This window comes from Bacillus rossius, chromosome 1, assembly GCF_032445375.1.
Source record: "Bacillus rossius redtenbacheri isolate Brsri chromosome 1, Brsri_v3, whole genome shotgun sequence".
NCBI lineage: Eukaryota > Metazoa > Arthropoda > Insecta > Phasmatodea > Bacillidae > Bacillus > Bacillus rossius.
The window spans coordinates 90692943-90709361 of NC_086330.1; the positions used below are offsets into that span (position 1 = coordinate 90692943).

The 16419-nt window shown below is 38.9% G+C and overlaps 1 protein-coding gene across 1 annotated transcript in view; it reads left to right on the forward strand.

Moving 5' to 3' along the window:
* The first annotated feature begins 7132 nt into the window (after positions 1-7132).
* Positions 7133-16419, forward strand: part of LOC134531935 (uncharacterized) — a 145684-nt gene continuing 136397 nt past the window's right edge. The window contains exon 1 of the mRNA XM_063368039.1: positions 7133-7204. Coding sequence (XP_063224109.1) covers positions 7133-7204 — 72 coding nt within the window. The remainder of the gene's footprint in view (positions 7205-16419) is intronic.

Sequence of the window (16419 nt, forward strand, 5' to 3'; positions counted from 1 at the left end):
TGGAGAGAGAATTAATTTTATATAAAGGTTTCACTGAGAAAAATATGTACAGGGTATACATGAGAAAAATACGTACCCACATCTGATCAGTTGACAAGCTGGTTCGAAGTTAATTCCTGCAACATGAGTATATCCAGGATGCGGATCATTCTGTTGCTACTCTGGTAGAAGTGACATTAAGTGTACGGAATTTTCAATGAAGAAAGATCCTCAAATTAACAAAGAGTTCATCGCTGTCCCTGATAGCCGGATATATGTAGAGACTACGCAGTATTCCGACTTCAGAATGCTGTTCCAATGTAACCAGAGTAAACACATACGTGGAAGAACGAAGACGGAACTGGTTTAGATTTAATTTACATTAACGGGTTTTGCATTTCAATCATAAATTTACGACGTTAGCCGGGAATTCACGAAGATCTCTTGATATTTGGTGCAAGTAGTGGCTACTGTCACAAAGTAAACCTATTACGTATTACATAAGTTTTATGCTGTCTTTTATCTGCTAATTTTTCTCAGTGTTAGTTTCGAAGCTGTTCAGGTGACTGCGAATGTGCTCAGAGAATAATTACGTATCACTCCGCTGCTCCGCAAGTCCGCAGCAAGAGCCGCGTCGTGACGGGAATGTTGCGTGCGTGTGAGGCGAGGTTGGCCGCTCTGTAATCTCACAAGTTCTCGGTCCGCTCGGCTTCCGTGTGGCCGGGCAGAGGGCCGCGAGGAACTACTTCCCGGCGGGGCGGAGGAGCACGGGCGAAGAGGCGGGCAAGCACCGCCCCCAGCTCGCACGCTCGCTCCCACAATCCCCCGCGCGCAGACACGTCATCACGACATCGAGGCTCGGATCCGCAGGGCCGTAGTTACGAAAGTATTCAGCGAACTTCCGCTATATTAACTCGGTATTTGCTTCGAATGAACTGTTTATCCAGGTAGCTAACGTATTATTTCTCAATTACCCGCGAAACCGATTCATTTTACCGCAGATTATTAGACGAAGTACATCCACAAGAGTTTCATCCGCGGAAATCACGATAGCAGTAAGTGGCCTTATCCCCATGCTTCATTATAAAGTACAAGATTTATAAGGGTAAAAAGTTGCATATGATCTGCACATTTTCATCATTTCTCACACAGAAAATTTTCTACCAAAGCTTTTGAACTCAGTTCTTTAAGTTCAGGCCAGTTTATGGAGCAAAGAAGTTCGCAAAAATTAAAGGATTTCGTAAAGTTCTCTTCAACTCAAAAATGATAGAAATTTACTTTTTTTCTTTTCGAGATGTTATTTTGGTCATACATCATTGAAGGTTACTCTGTTTTTCATAGGAAACCTCAGTAGCTGACAAAAATAAAATACCAAAAAATATAAACAAGGAAATACAACAGACAAGCCAAAATATGCCGATGTAAAAAAACACCATATATAGCACAGAAAATTCCATATAAGGTATTAGTCAAAAGATAATAACGGCACAGACAGACACAGTGGACTAACAACAACAAGAAAGCAGCAATAAGGACAACTAATAAATTATAAAAATGAACTTGGACCAAACAGCAACGAACAGACGAACCCAACGATGATACTAAACAGATAATATGGACAACAGAATAACACAAAGACGCACTTCAATTTGAACCATCGAACCAACCAACAAACCAAAACAGACATTATTCATACTTTAATGTACCAAACTGAAGTAATTTTTTCTAACATAAAATTAGTTACTGATGAACAAAGTCACTTTAAAGATGAACTCCTGGCTACCCACCTTAAATCATAAAACAACACACGACAACCCACAAATTCTCCATCAGTTAACAAAAATCTGCCGATAAACCAAGTGGTAAATCGGTAATCTGCTATGTCCGTGGCCTTTCTGAAGAAAAAAAAAGACGACTGGAAAACAAACATTAACCAAGAACAGTTTTAAAGTCAAATTCTGCAATTAAAATCATGAACTAACCGTAGACAAGTTTTAATGTGAATGTGGATCCACATACATTGGAGAAACATGCCGAGCCCTTTCTACACGCATTTAAGAATAAAAAAACAACATAAAGAAGGGTGAAACTCAAAAATCTAGACTTGCGGAACATGCCTGGGGCCACAGTCATAAAAAATTCTGGGACAGTGCTACTCCATTCATACAGAAATAACTTACTATAAAAAGGAAAATAAAAAATCAGAATTTATTGTCAGATTTAATTAAAATTGAAACTATGTTACTACAGAAACCACAGCCAACTATCCTAGCAGCAAGACACCAGCCAATAGGCTCAGAATACTTGCTTAATGAAGCAATCCCCAGCAGTCATTTCTGACTGGCTGACAGGGATCTCATCATCGCCATGGCGGGCCTAAGGGCCGAATGCCTGGACTTGGCATCGAACCCCGAGGCCCGCAAGGAGTACCAGGCCGTGGAATGCGGCCCATAACCTACAGTTTTGATTTTAGAATAGTTGAGGTTTCACGGGACATTTTAAAACATGACGGGTTTAATCGCTGCGAAGCTGTACTGTGATAATTGGGTGGCCCAGTTTTAAGTTGTAATGTTTATTTTCGTGGGGAAGGTATTATAAATTAACTTTAATTTCGTGTGTGGAATCCAGCCTTGTTAGTTATGACTTGAGGGTTGAGTTTAGGTGAACAGCGGGCCTTAACTGTTCAGGTGTCACGTGCTTTTATTTGTAGAGTGTGGTCATCTTAGATTTAATGTGATTTCGATTTATATTTAAAATGTTGATTCAGTTTTGATTGGTTTTAGTTTTGTTGGTGTGTGGCTGGACGTGTCAGAGTGTGTTGTGTGAGGCTATATGTTGTGAGCGTTAGGGCGAGATTCCCAAAACCGTGGGCCACTGACCCCCTCCCTTCAGCGGGAGAAAGGGCTAGGCCGGCGGCACACACGGCTGGCTCGCAGAGTACCTAGGGCGACACAGCACAGCAGTCAGCAGTTCTGCTAGCTGCAGCACTGCGCCGCGCGGGACTTGGTGCAGCTCAGGGCGGCTGCGGCTTGGCGTGCCCTAGGAGTCGAGCGGCCTCCTCTGGAGTAGCAAAGGCCGCCCTGAGAAGGCCGGTGGGGCGCCCAGTGGCCGGCCGAGCGCAGGGCTGCTTCCACCTCCTGCACCGCCACCCCGGCCCTCCTGCCGCCCCGAAGGACGACAAAGTGCCAGGGCGCGCGGTGCCCCCCGCAGCTGTAGCTGGGGCCGCCTCCTCCCCCCTCTCCAAGAGGCGGTCAGCGTCGCTGCCGAGGCAGCCGCCGGCAGGGCTGCTGTCGCACTCTTGTTAGCTGTGCGAACAGCCGTCTGTGTGCCTGCATGCAGGCCTGAGGCTGGGGCGGGCGTCTGGGTCCAGGCGTCCCACAGAGCCGCGGTCTTGTTCGTCTGTGTGCTGTTCAGGCTGGGCTGGGCTGGTTCAGGCTGTGTGCAGGTGTCTCGGAGCTCTTTACGTGATGTATTTGCTGTCGTTGGGGCGGGCTCCTGAGCAGTGGCCGACTCGACCGCTAGCACTGTCTCGTCACCGCGGGAGAAACCGCCACGCGCACCGCCTGTTCGTGAACTATCATCAGAGGCCGGCAGGTGTCAGCGAGTGCCATCAGGGCTCGCATTTACGCTGCGGTTCGCATGTAGATGATTGTCCATTCCGGCCGCGAAGCATATAGAGCGTAACTGAAGTCCCATAGTTGATCGTGGGCCGTCAGTAGCGACAGGAGTTCGTCCCTACTGCGCTCGGGGTGGTTGACCTCCGCGGCGAACAATGGACCCTCGCATCCTAGGGGCGCGCAGGCCTCGTACCTGGCCTCAAACCTCAGCTTTCTCTTGGCATTCGGCATACCTGCGGAGCGGAGAGACAACACGTCTCCTCGCGCTGGTGGCTAGGGCTCGAATGCACCAGCCAATAACATCAGCTGCCAGGTGGTCTGCACGTCTGTCATTGGCCGGGGCGCAAGCATCGCTCCCGCGGGCTGTGGGACGGGATGTGCCCTGCGGCCTTTTGGGTCGCCGAAGGCTGGCAGAGCGCGGGAGCTTGGTGAGCTAACGCGTCGCGGCGCGACCTTCAACAGACTCGTCGTATTTTGGGGGGACAGAAGGTTTGGGACCCCTCCCCCCTCGGCCATTCCGCTGCTGGAGGTGTTGCTGGAGCCGAGACTTCCTACAGGCAGCTGGGTTGGTTGACGAGTACAGTCGCTCGCCCCCAAGGGCGCATGCGCCCTGGTATCGCAAGCCAGGACTGCGCAACTCTTAATAATGCGGGCAGCAAGGCCCAAGTAACGAACCCTTGCATGACCTTGCTTGCTTTAATGCATGTTAGTTGACCACTGCATGGCCCAGCCCAAGTCTTTACCTGTATCTGTGCAGGTTTTTTCTGGGCTTTAGTAGCTAGCATTGGCTAGGGCGACTGAAGGACCATCAGCCATGGCATGAGTGGCGGCCATGACTTACCAAAAACCCCAAGTAGCACAAGATGCACCTGACCTCTCCCGCATGGTTTAAACCCGACATGTTTAAGGTGTACAGGCAATAAGGCTTTATACACGCTTAGGTCCCCAGCTAACCTGGACCCTGCACACTTTTAGGTTAACTTATGCCTTATGCTAAGGAAAAAATATTGTGTCCTCTATCATTCTGTTTGTGCTTGAGAGCGGGAACAGATGTCAGCTCCCGAAACGTCGCAACTGTCGTCTATGGAAGCCTACTGTGTTCGACTGTGTTGTCGCCGTTGTGTTGTCCAGAATATTTGTTTACTTTCATCGCTGGGTTAGCCTGTGCGTCTGTTTAGTATCATCGTTGAGTTCTCTGTTTGTCATTGTGTTGTACAATGTTATTGTTGTCTTTATTTACTGTCCTGGTTGGCCCACTGAAGCTGTTTGGATTGTTATAATTTTTTTTTCACTAATTCCTTCTATGGAATTTTTTGTGCTGTTTATGTTTTTAAAATTTTGAAATCGGCTGATTTTGGCTTGTTTTCTGTGTGTTTACATGTTTATCTTGTTTTGAATATTCATCCTTTTTGTCAGTTATTGAGGTTTCTTATGACATACAGTGTAACCAGCAAACGCGTTTGTAAAAAAAATCAACTTTCCTCATTGCAAGAAAAATTCAAAGAGCTTGTTATTATTTATTGTAAAATTTGTATCTCCGAAAGTTTTATGTCAATAGAAAATTGAAGTTGCAGCAAAGCCACGTTTACATTTACTGCATTCCGCTCCTAAATTTTGAAACATTTGGTAGGATATTTCCCAGACTTTCCCCGGTTAAAAATGATATCGGACCATACCGAAAGGTACTAAGCGTTGACTATGCAAATAGTATTAGTACTAATATAAATATATTTTAATAAACCTTTGAAACATATTTTCGTAGCCCGGAAACGCCGACCTACCTTAAGTAGATTGGCAACGAGCTAAGTAAAGTAATTTCTTGTTTTTGTGCCTGCGATTTAATCAAGACTAAGGTATGTTGTTTCTCAGCCTTGTTGAGTGGCAATTATAAGAAAAGGAGTGATGAAAATGTACATTTAAAGTTCTGACAACGACTCTTGTACACAAATAACTATGCCACAAAAATGCTGAGTTCAGTGTGAGGCGAAAAGATACACGATAAGTTGAAAGCGGAACTCGAGCAAGCCACCCAATTTTTCGGACACTTAGTGTACCGTTGTCATTCTCGTAGTTTAGGCACAGATAATTAGTTGAAGAGAAATCTAAAATTAACATTGAAATTCATCTTGCAGCAGAAAATTTTTGTACCATAATAAAATTTTTGTTTTGACAAAAATATAATTTTGTAGTCTTCAGAAATAAATACTAAATATGTGTGATGAAATTGTCATCACAAAAGCCACTTAAAATCACTCACTCTAAAATAAATATAAAACTGTTAAAACTAATGCGAATATATTGAATAACACTGAAAAACTCTTGATACTGTACCATCGTGAAATGTTCCGGAGCAGTTTGTACAGTGTTACAGCGAAATCCCACTGGTTTGCAGTTTTTATAGAAGTTTAATTTTTAATGTTTAATTGTCATTATAAGACAGTTTTGTCGTCAGAAAACCAAATAGTTGGTGTGTTTTACACGGTAAAATTTTTTATGACAGCCACATCGAAGTTTTTTAAGTGAAACTTCTTTACAGTCGGCAGGGTAGGTCGAGGTAATGACGGCATCAGAGTGTAACAAAAAGTTCCGTAACGAGCAAAGTGTAACGCGCAGAGCGCTGTGGAAAGTATAACGATCAGGAAGAGAGTGGCGTAACCGCATTATTTGGCCCGATGTTCGTTCCCCTTACATTTCTACAGCGACACCGAGCAACTGGATGTTGCGAAGCCTTGTGGCTGCGAATTTGTCAAATCTCCATTGCAAATGTTTTTTTTCTGAAGACTGTTAAAACTACTATAAACTGAATTTTCAGGATTGATAACACATTACTTACACATAACCTGTAATTGTATTATTCTAGCACTAACAATAATTTACCTCGAATCGCGAATAAATCATTATGTAGCTATCAAGCTATTTGTCGGAAAGACATATAAATGGCGGCAGCAGCGCTGCTACAACACGTCTGCGAAGTTTCACTTGTAACGAGCGTGGTGGCCAGTTGCCCATCAGTTATTATTATTTTTTTTTTTTTACAGTGAACTCGACCGATTGAAACAGGCGATTTTCGCGGCGAGGTTGGAAAGAGGCGGAGGTGTTACGGTGACCTCGAAGCTATCGACCCAATGAAGGGCACGTAATTTCAACCCCTCCCACTTTTGAGCCCCCTCCCTCCTCCCTAGTGGGCCGTGGTGGTGCCTGGCGCCTCCTCCGACACGCCTCATAGGCGCCCTCTCATGGCCGCACTGTCCCTAACGAACTAACACCGACATTCCTGAAGTGAAACACGTCTGCATATGGTGGGGTGAGCCGAGACGAATACTCATCACAGCGTAACGAAAAAAATTGCAATACTTGTAGCACGCGTGGCAGCCGTAGTTGAATGACATAGAGCGAGGACACTTTAACATATTTCCAAAATGTCGGGTTCTAAACTACGTTAATCAACTGACTGCGAAAAATTGTAGTAATATTTTTGCTCTCGGGTCCACGGGCGCTCATGTGGCGAGGGTTGCGGCTTCGAGCCGCACTCCCTCATGAGTCACTTCTATGAGCCTCTGGTCGGTGCTCAAGAGCCCGTGTGGTCGGAGGTCGCGCAGCCTCAAGAGGTTAGGCAAGGTCGCATCTAGCATAAATTACGAGAATATTAAAACAACAATGGAATATGAACGATTTGGCAGAAATCGATGGGGTTGGTTTTGTCGGCTAGATATGTTCATTACGAAGACCTGAATGTACAGAAATAGTCAATACAGTGTATAGCTTAAAAAAAAGGTTGCATTGAATTTTCATAATTGCTTAAGACCAAAAAATACAGAAAAATTAAAAATAAAGCTGTAAAATGATTAAATTTACATATAGAAATAAAATATTATAACAAAAAATATATATTACAATTTTAAGCTAATTTTGATTTATTTAAACATTCTTTAATGCAATTGTAAAAATATCATTGAGATACAGTTCGTTATAATTGTGGTTATCATAGAGATTTCTCTTATTTGATTGTATTAATATTAAAACCAATTTTTTAAATATTTGTTTTAATTTTTTAATTTCAAGACCTTATTTTGTGAAAAATGTTTGAATTATTAAAAAAATCTATACGTTTAATTGACTATTTCTGTAATTGCCGGTCTCCGCAATGAAAATATATATTCGACAAAACCAACACCATCGGTTTCTGTCTAGTCTTTCAGATTCCAATATTGTTCTCATATTCTCGTCATTCATGCTCGATGCGACCTGGCCTCTCGTCTCAAGGCCTCGCCTACCCGGACACACATGTGGCGTGCACATCTTCAGATAAAACCACGTGATTTTGAAACCGCTCAAGATATCCAAGTGTTGTCTGTTTACAAAAAATAACTGAGAATACCCTGAGGGCGGATGAGTAGCACTGTTTCCTGCAGTCGTTTCTAAACTGTATTTTTACGAGTAAAATGTCTGAAACGCGTTTTTTTTTTTTTTTTAGATATTGTTTAGGCATGAAACACCCAGTACAGATACTTGAAAGCACTCAAGTGCAATGCATTGCACCTTTAACTTAATTTTTCCGCTGTATGTTATGGTTACCACTCTAATATCATATTTGCCCTATCAACGACGAGAAGACTGCGCGCACAGTTCAGACCCTTGTGCGTAGAGGCGAAACCATGCTAGAAGCACCAGCGAGCTTCGCACTTAGCCCACCTCCCTAACACAAATACACTCATGACCAGGCAGGCCTCTTAAGCCGTTGTACGTATCTGTGTGGCGCAAAATCCTATCAAACACAAAAACACATAAAACTTTCAGTACCCTATCAAATATGTATCTAACTTTTTGAATTCATATTAAAGTTCTTTAAAAATTTTATCAATTCACCCGGGAAGAATATTATAGGATGTTCAAGTACCGGTGGATCATTTTGCCAAGTTTTTGTAAATACAATTCAGGTAGCTTGAAAAAAACAACATAATATGGTCTAGAAAAATAAAAAATAAATGGTTTCACTCCATTTACTTACATAAAAATCTTGTTATTTAGTTTTCTTTTAAGGATTTATGCCTTTTTAAAAGAGGTTATTAGACGGATACACACCATGAAAAAAAAGGGGGTTGTCTGGAAAATTCGGTTTACGGACGATAATTTTACGTGATAACGTCATAAGAAAACATTGATGAAAAATTGCATTCTATTTAATTTTCAAATATTATTTACAGTTTTGGCAAATTTAATTCAAATAATTTGTTTAAATATAATCCCGAACAATTAGTTAAAAAGCCCGCCTTAACCTGTTTGATATTATAGAATATTTTCCCGCACGGTGGTTGGTCGGTTCTTGCACGCTCGGCTCAGGCGGAACGTGACACATTTTTGTGCGTGCAGCCGGCGTTAATCGATTTATAAGACGTTATCACGTCAAAAAAGTCAAATTACTGAAGAAGCATGACGCAAAATCCCTGTTCGCATTGCGTGATCGAGAACTGAACATACAAGAAACGGATGTTGACATGCTTGTCACTCGGATCCAACGCCGAATTTTGGAACGGAAGGTCTTAAAACCGAACGAAAACTGTTACAGTTTTGGCTCGTCTATCGACTCTCAGCCAATGAATTCTTAGTCGGCCCTGATGTAAATATATAATTTTTATACACCATCAACAGTGCTTTTATTTCAGCCAGTTCATGCACGCTTGGAAAAAACAAACTTTCGAGAGTAATCACAGAACTGATACATGTTTGTTTTTGGTATCGGCAACACTGTCTCCAATTAAATTAAGATTTATAGAAGAGATTATCGCCTACCAATGAGCTTCAAACTTCAGTATAGCACTCGTTCACAGGCGCTGGGTTGGTTTGTTTGTTCGGAGTGTTTTGTTTGCAGACTCCCAAGTAAACTCGTCAGTAGCGAGTTCCAGGATGACGGTTTCAGATGGCGCCTAAAGCTTAGGCAAGTTCAGTTGACGAGTGTTGTGCTGGTTGCCTATAGAGTTAACCGTAGGCAAATCCATTTAGCGATGACGAAAATGTACTACAACTGCAGAAAACTGTAGCATTTCGAAAGGAATTAATTGATGGCTGTAGAAAAAATATGTAATTATATTCACCATCTCACTAATAACTGCTTCTTCTTCAGTCTAATCTGGGACGTAATAATAGGTTAAATATTATTACTTTCCAACAATGCACTTCCAGGTTTAGAGTCTTCAAGACTGTTACGTTAAGTTAAGTTGTAGATAATGAGTCCTTTTGAGGAGGAAACAGTTTTCTGCTGTCTTTCATTAAGATATTTAGTTCTTTTTAATTTTACTGTACTTCATGCAAGCGTTCTTCTCTACGACTACATTTATTCGTTAGAAAGAATTAATGTATTTATAAATGTCCACCAAGTAGCTAGAATTAAACTTTAAACTATATATTGGTTGCCAACTTAAAATGAACATTGCTCATGAAAACAGAATTATCAGAAATATTTCACTGTCTCTAAAAAAGTAAAAGGCTTTTGAACTTAAAATCGAGGTAGTTCAACATAAATTCCTGTGTCCGATTTTGAATGGCAGTGTCACTGTTGTCTAACCGTTTCTTTGGGTTGGGATGAACATATTTCGTTTATATAATTATAAATAAATTTAAGGTTGGTACAATTACCTTATTTTATTGTTTAGAATGGGCATTTATAATGTTTTAGGTATTTAAAAAAAAGGCAGTCATGGGGACTGTCAACAGAAGTGAAAACTTAAAACTTTGTTTTTAAATGTGTAATATGACATCATTTCTACGTCAAATGTATGCAAGAAAATGATTTTGGTATTATATCACTACCATGTCGGTGATGCGAACCCTTAAGTTTTGCCCTTATCAATTATAACTTTAAAATTAGAATAAATTCAGTTTCATCTTTTAAAAAAACTTAACTTCATAGATAATCAACATGGCCATGCGGTTAAAGGCACATGTTTAACAACCCAGAGGTCAGAGCTGTTATGGTTCGAAACACAGCACTTCCAATGTATTTTGTAAAAAAAAAAAATTTAATTTAATTTGTTGCTAAGGACCACAACAACATTAGCGTGTAATGGAACATCGACCTTAAGTACATGAGGAATAGCTATGCTGGCACTCTATTGGAACAAACAGCAGAAACAAAGCTTTATATTCTCTTACAAGAACACCGGGAGACATATCAAGCGTATCGGTGTGCCAAATAAATCTTTTTGATAGCAAAAATATTCTTGAATGATTCTTATGGACTTTAAAAGTCACACAAATATATAGTAGCAACTTTAAAAATAACATTATCATTTTGAGATAACACCACCGTTAATCCAATATTTTACCATTATTTTAGGTCTGTGTATTTAGCATTGGCTGATGCTTGGAAGTTCACGGAATGAAATTCCGTCCACCACATCTTTTTTAAAGACTTTCTTATATGACTCATTATTACATTTTAACATTGTAGTTAAAGAAAATCATGTTATTACTTATTTGTTTAAATAAGTGTTATTATAACTTTAAATACACAGCTCAGTCCGTTGGATTGGTTATTTTACGCTAGGTAGGCATATCACATTATTTTTTACTGACAATAAAAATAATATTATAAATATATTTGAAATGGCTGATTGGGTCTGCGTGAATATTGTATTTACATACATACATACAAAGAATAGTTTTATGTTTGTTTGCATTTTTTTCCAATTTTAAAGTTTTATTTCGAGCTTGATGAAATTTTTCACTCTCAACCTTCAAAACAATAAGAATGTCACATCTGCATAAGATTCCTAAAAACCACCCCCATTACTCTTTCTCGCACCTTAAAGTGGAATTTTGGTACTTCTTGGTGAAATGTTATACAACTGACGATTAAAATAAGAGGAATATCACTGTCTACATCTAAATGTGAAAAAAAAGTGTCTACAACCTGTATGGAAACAAAACTAAATGAGATTCTGAGTATGAACTAAATAATGACGTTACATATCTACATTTAATTATTTTAAATATTAATCCTTTTTTATATATAAAAGTGTTTTAAAAGCTTTTTGTAAATATTAAATACTAATTTTCTAGAATAGTTGGCTCCAAAATTTTTTTTAAAAATTCTGAAAACATCTTGTATTAATGATTGCTAAACAGCGTTGCTATATTTCAAGTAGTTTAACAATAGTTCACGGTTTAGAACAGTTTATACAGTTCGGTTAGCTACATTTCAAATGATGTATATTGTTGTAAATGGTTGGTTAGTTTAATTTAGACATATTAAAAACACTTATTGTTGTTTTCCGGGGCATTAGTACTAAAAAAAAAATTGTGGAGTTTTCATATATATATATATATATATATATATGTATGTATATATATATATATGTTTCATTTGAGCATCTAAATTAGGAAATTAAAATTTTATAATTTTTATCATGTTTTACGGAATTATTAACAAAATAATCGATTTACAAAAATTCAAGTTCAAAGATAAATAAGTTTAATTGGTAAAAGTTGCATGATCTTTCTCTTTCTCATTTTTACAGATAGTTCATTTTCCATGATCATAAAGTCAATATATTTTTGTAGATTATGAAAACTTATTTCGATTATGAATCAATTGTTTTCATACAAATGTATGGAGTGTCAATTAATTACTCCACGACAAAAATATTTCAGACGACAAGATAAAATCTGTGCCGAGATCGCCTATTGTAATACAAGGGAATTTGAATTTCTCGGGCGTTCTTCAGGCTGAGCCACTAGGATCACTGCAGTCGGGTGTTGCTAGCGTTTCCCATTTTAAAATGCACGAGTTTCCTATGTTTTTCTGTTACAATATTTGATATTAGTTTGGTGAAGGTTTTCGCAAACTAGTTCAGCGTTGCAGGTTGTCGCTCTCCGAACGGTCACTTCAAATATAGTTCAAATCATACAGCTGCCTGTGCTATGAAAGCGGTAACAAAATATTGTAGAAAACATGAGGTATGCACAAACTAAACAAACTATTAAGAACTATTTATAGCCAGACACAGAATGTAACAAATTTTTGACGGAATATAAGAAAAAATATTAATAAGTGACAATTATTTTACACAAACAAATGAAGTGGTTGAATATAGTAAAGCCATATATTTACATAATTGGAAAGTGTTTGCTACTACTTTAAGATAAATCATATAATTTGTGAAGTACTTAATGACTTTTCTTCATAATCGACTCGTTGTTGCCAACTGCGAGGGAAAAGTGGGGTAATAAAAGCGAACCGTATCCCTTATCCCCACTCGCGCAGTCCTGTAGTGGGTGCAACTAGCTAGTTATTATTGGCAAATGTCGTGTTGCCCACGCGGCTTGAAGGTATACGTTAGGGTGGCGTGCGTACGTTTTGACTTTCATGAAACATGCCTGCAGATATGCGAAAGGACATTATTACCGCTGAAGATTGAAGTCAGCTAAAATTATTCCTTGTTTGCCACATTTCCTGTTTTGCGTTTCTGCTGCGATAAGAAGCTTGCAAACAAGCGGCGAGAAGGGTTGTTTTAATTCAACTTGGTGGCTGTCCACTGATACGACGTCGGAGTGACTCTTCACTGCTGGATCAGCGGGACGCAACGATGGAGGCTGGCTTGGAACAGCTTGATTAACATTTCATTAACTAAATGAAGATACAACCACCACAAAAAAACGGTAGTCATGTTGAGGATTTATGACGGCATTTATCTATTTTTTAGAAGTTTTTTTTCCACTTTATTATACAGAAAAATGTATGTGTTTAAAATCGTTGATTTTTTAGTTGAAATACGCATGATCATTTTCGAGCTTCATTGGCCAATAACGATGCGCAGCTTCTGCAATAACAAACATTAAAAGTTCCAAATTTCGGAAACTGTGAATATGAGTTTTTCATTTTTCATTTTTACATGTTTCTGTAAATTAACTGTGCTGGAAGTAAATTACAGTAAATTTTTAAATTTCTAACCGTGTAGATCCTTTAAGTGTTTGCATTCAAATAATTACTCGAAATGTTTCTCGTTAATAAATGTATGTGAAGGGGGAAAAAATGGCGAGGGGGGGGGGTTGGTAGAAGTTACAAAGATTCTTCGTATCGACGAGCCCATTTTAAGACAGGAAATCACACTTCTTAGCTAAACTCTAAAATGATCATGTGTTTTACAATGAACATATCCACCACCTTTAAACTCACACATCTTTCAGCAGGGGCGCAAATCTGTAGGATTTGAAAGGGGGCCGCAGCCCGCCGACTTCTGCACGTTGGGTTAACCGATACGTCATCTCTGGATACGGTGCTTGTATGTTGTATACTGTCCACATTTTAGCATACATGCATGCAATAAGCAGAAAACTTTAAAATACACAGAAAGTTTTCCATAAGACATAGTGTTGACGTCATCCCGTTTCTCAGTCGCGCTGTTGCAAGTGCAGGCAGGCCCCCTCAGAGAGGGGCTTCTTCATTCCAGGGGGGCTGCCCCCTGCCCCCTGCCTCCGGGATCGACGCCCATCTTTCAGTATAATAAACTTATACTTTAAAAAACTAAACAAATAAAACGATTTTATTGTTGAATAAACTAAAAATTACAAGATAAAATTTAAAATTAGATTTTTTTTGTCCAACAGCCGAATAATGGACAACAACTCTGTATAAATAAAAGCGAGGGGTGTTATCTTCTTTCATTTTTGTAATGACTATTTCCTAAACTATATCCTAAAAAAAATCTTAACGACTATATCCTAAAATCTTCGTATTGACTATATCCTAAAATTAGTGACAGAACATCTGTTAAAAATAATTTTGTTATTACTGATAATAAATTTAAGACAAATGATATCAATCACCCCATTACTATTTTTTAAGTTCATATTGTTTTTACTTTAATACTATATTAATTTTCGTACATAATACATCCTAAAAAAAAGTGATAGAAAATTAAGACAAATAATATAAAGGTCCCACACTTTTAGTTGTACAGAGTTGGGTGCATTATTTGACTGTTGAACAAAAACCTAAATTTAAATTTAAATTTTTAATTTTTAGTTCTTTCAACGATAAAAGCGTTTTTTTAAGTTGTTCTAAACTATAAGTTTATTTTATTCTTTTTAGTCTCAAAATAAAACTTCGGCATGTTTGAAACAGTTATCATTACCCATTTTGTACTTTATTGTTTACCACAGCATATTAGCACTACAGCACTACTACAGAACTGCCGACATTAACTAATTAATTAAAATTAAGACTACAATGGTTTTAGCTTGCCAGTTAAAAATTATTATTAAATTAAATAGCAAACGTTTATGGTTTTGAAAAACTAATTTGAAGGAAGACTGATCTAAATTTGTGAGTTATAGTTAAAATGAAAGCTCTTGACCGTCTTTCAAGTATAAGTCTACAGGCTTGAAACTCGGCAGGGATATTCTTTACAGTACACACACATTAACTGTGCGTGGTTTTTTTCCTCCCCTAAAATCAGCTTCCAAGGCGGGTTACGGGAGCGTTAAATATTTTAGGGCTTTAACACCACCCCTGCACATTTTCCACCACAACCCGACCTATTGGATCCGAAACACTCCCAATCAAAAAAGAATAAATGTTTAAAATTTTCGAAATTTAGGGTCATTAACCCCTCCCCCCTTCGATGGGGAGAAAATCGATACCCGGGAACATTTTCCACCATAACCCGCCTCAGGAACACTCTAAATGGAAAATAATATATTTAAAAAATTTTTAAATTTAAGGGTCTTGCCCCCCTTCCCTTCCCCAGGCACATTTTCCACCATGAGCCGACCTTTTTGGTCGGAAACACTCCAAATAGAAAAAGCATTGATTTTTAAAAATTTTTAAATTTTGGAGCTTTAACCCCTTCCCCTCCTTTGGGGAAAATGCCCATCATGCCCCGACCTCACTGATACACAAAAAGCATGGTTATTTTACATAGCTTGAAGTTAGGTTCTTTTTACCCCCTGACCCTTAAACACTAAAGTCTTTAGTTATCAAAATACTGTATTGTCACAGATTCTTATTTCAACACATTCAGACGTCGAAAAGTGAGTAAAAATTGAATTTAAAGATTTTATTACATAGTCCATTCATACATACATACATACAATTCAAGCTAATAAAAGCGTGGTAAAAAGGCTAAAAACACCTACTGAAATAGACGAATACCCTTTTAAGTCTTAAACATGTCTGTTATTAGAAATGTAGTCTATTTACTATAAAATTCGTGCGCGAGAGTATTATCTTAGTGCTCGATCGTTAAGAGTGTCGGACTACTGTAGGCCTACATGTTTGGTGGGCGTTCTCGTGTGCCGACCGGTTTTCTCAGGGTGCTCTCGTTATCCTCGTCAGTACATTCGGTCGCTGCTCCGTTCCGTCTCTTGTCCGCCTCTAGTGCCCACGATACGTTGAAACGTATTTTCCGTCGTTTCCTTAATTCATTCATTTATTACTCCGCCAGACGCAACATCAGGCTTCAAAAGATAGGTTTGTTCCTCGCCAGAAGTCATGCCAGACGTGCCTGAACGAGCTTCAAGTCTGGCATGATAACTGAATAAAACACGAAATTACATGTTCTCCACACAAATCACACGAAGGGGAAAAAAAAGGGTTGTTGCCACCAAATATTTTGCGGTATTAAGTCCCTGTCACACTGTCAGATGTTCGTCTCTTAAGTATATTTGACAATAAAGTTGGAAGGGAAACTCGAAGAAAATTCTTCCAATTTTATTCAAAAAATAATGTTGGACAGATAACCTAAAATATGTTTTTAATCATGTCACATCATCAAAGTTTACTTTTAGACTAAGATGTCTCAACATTTTAAATTTTAATCTAATT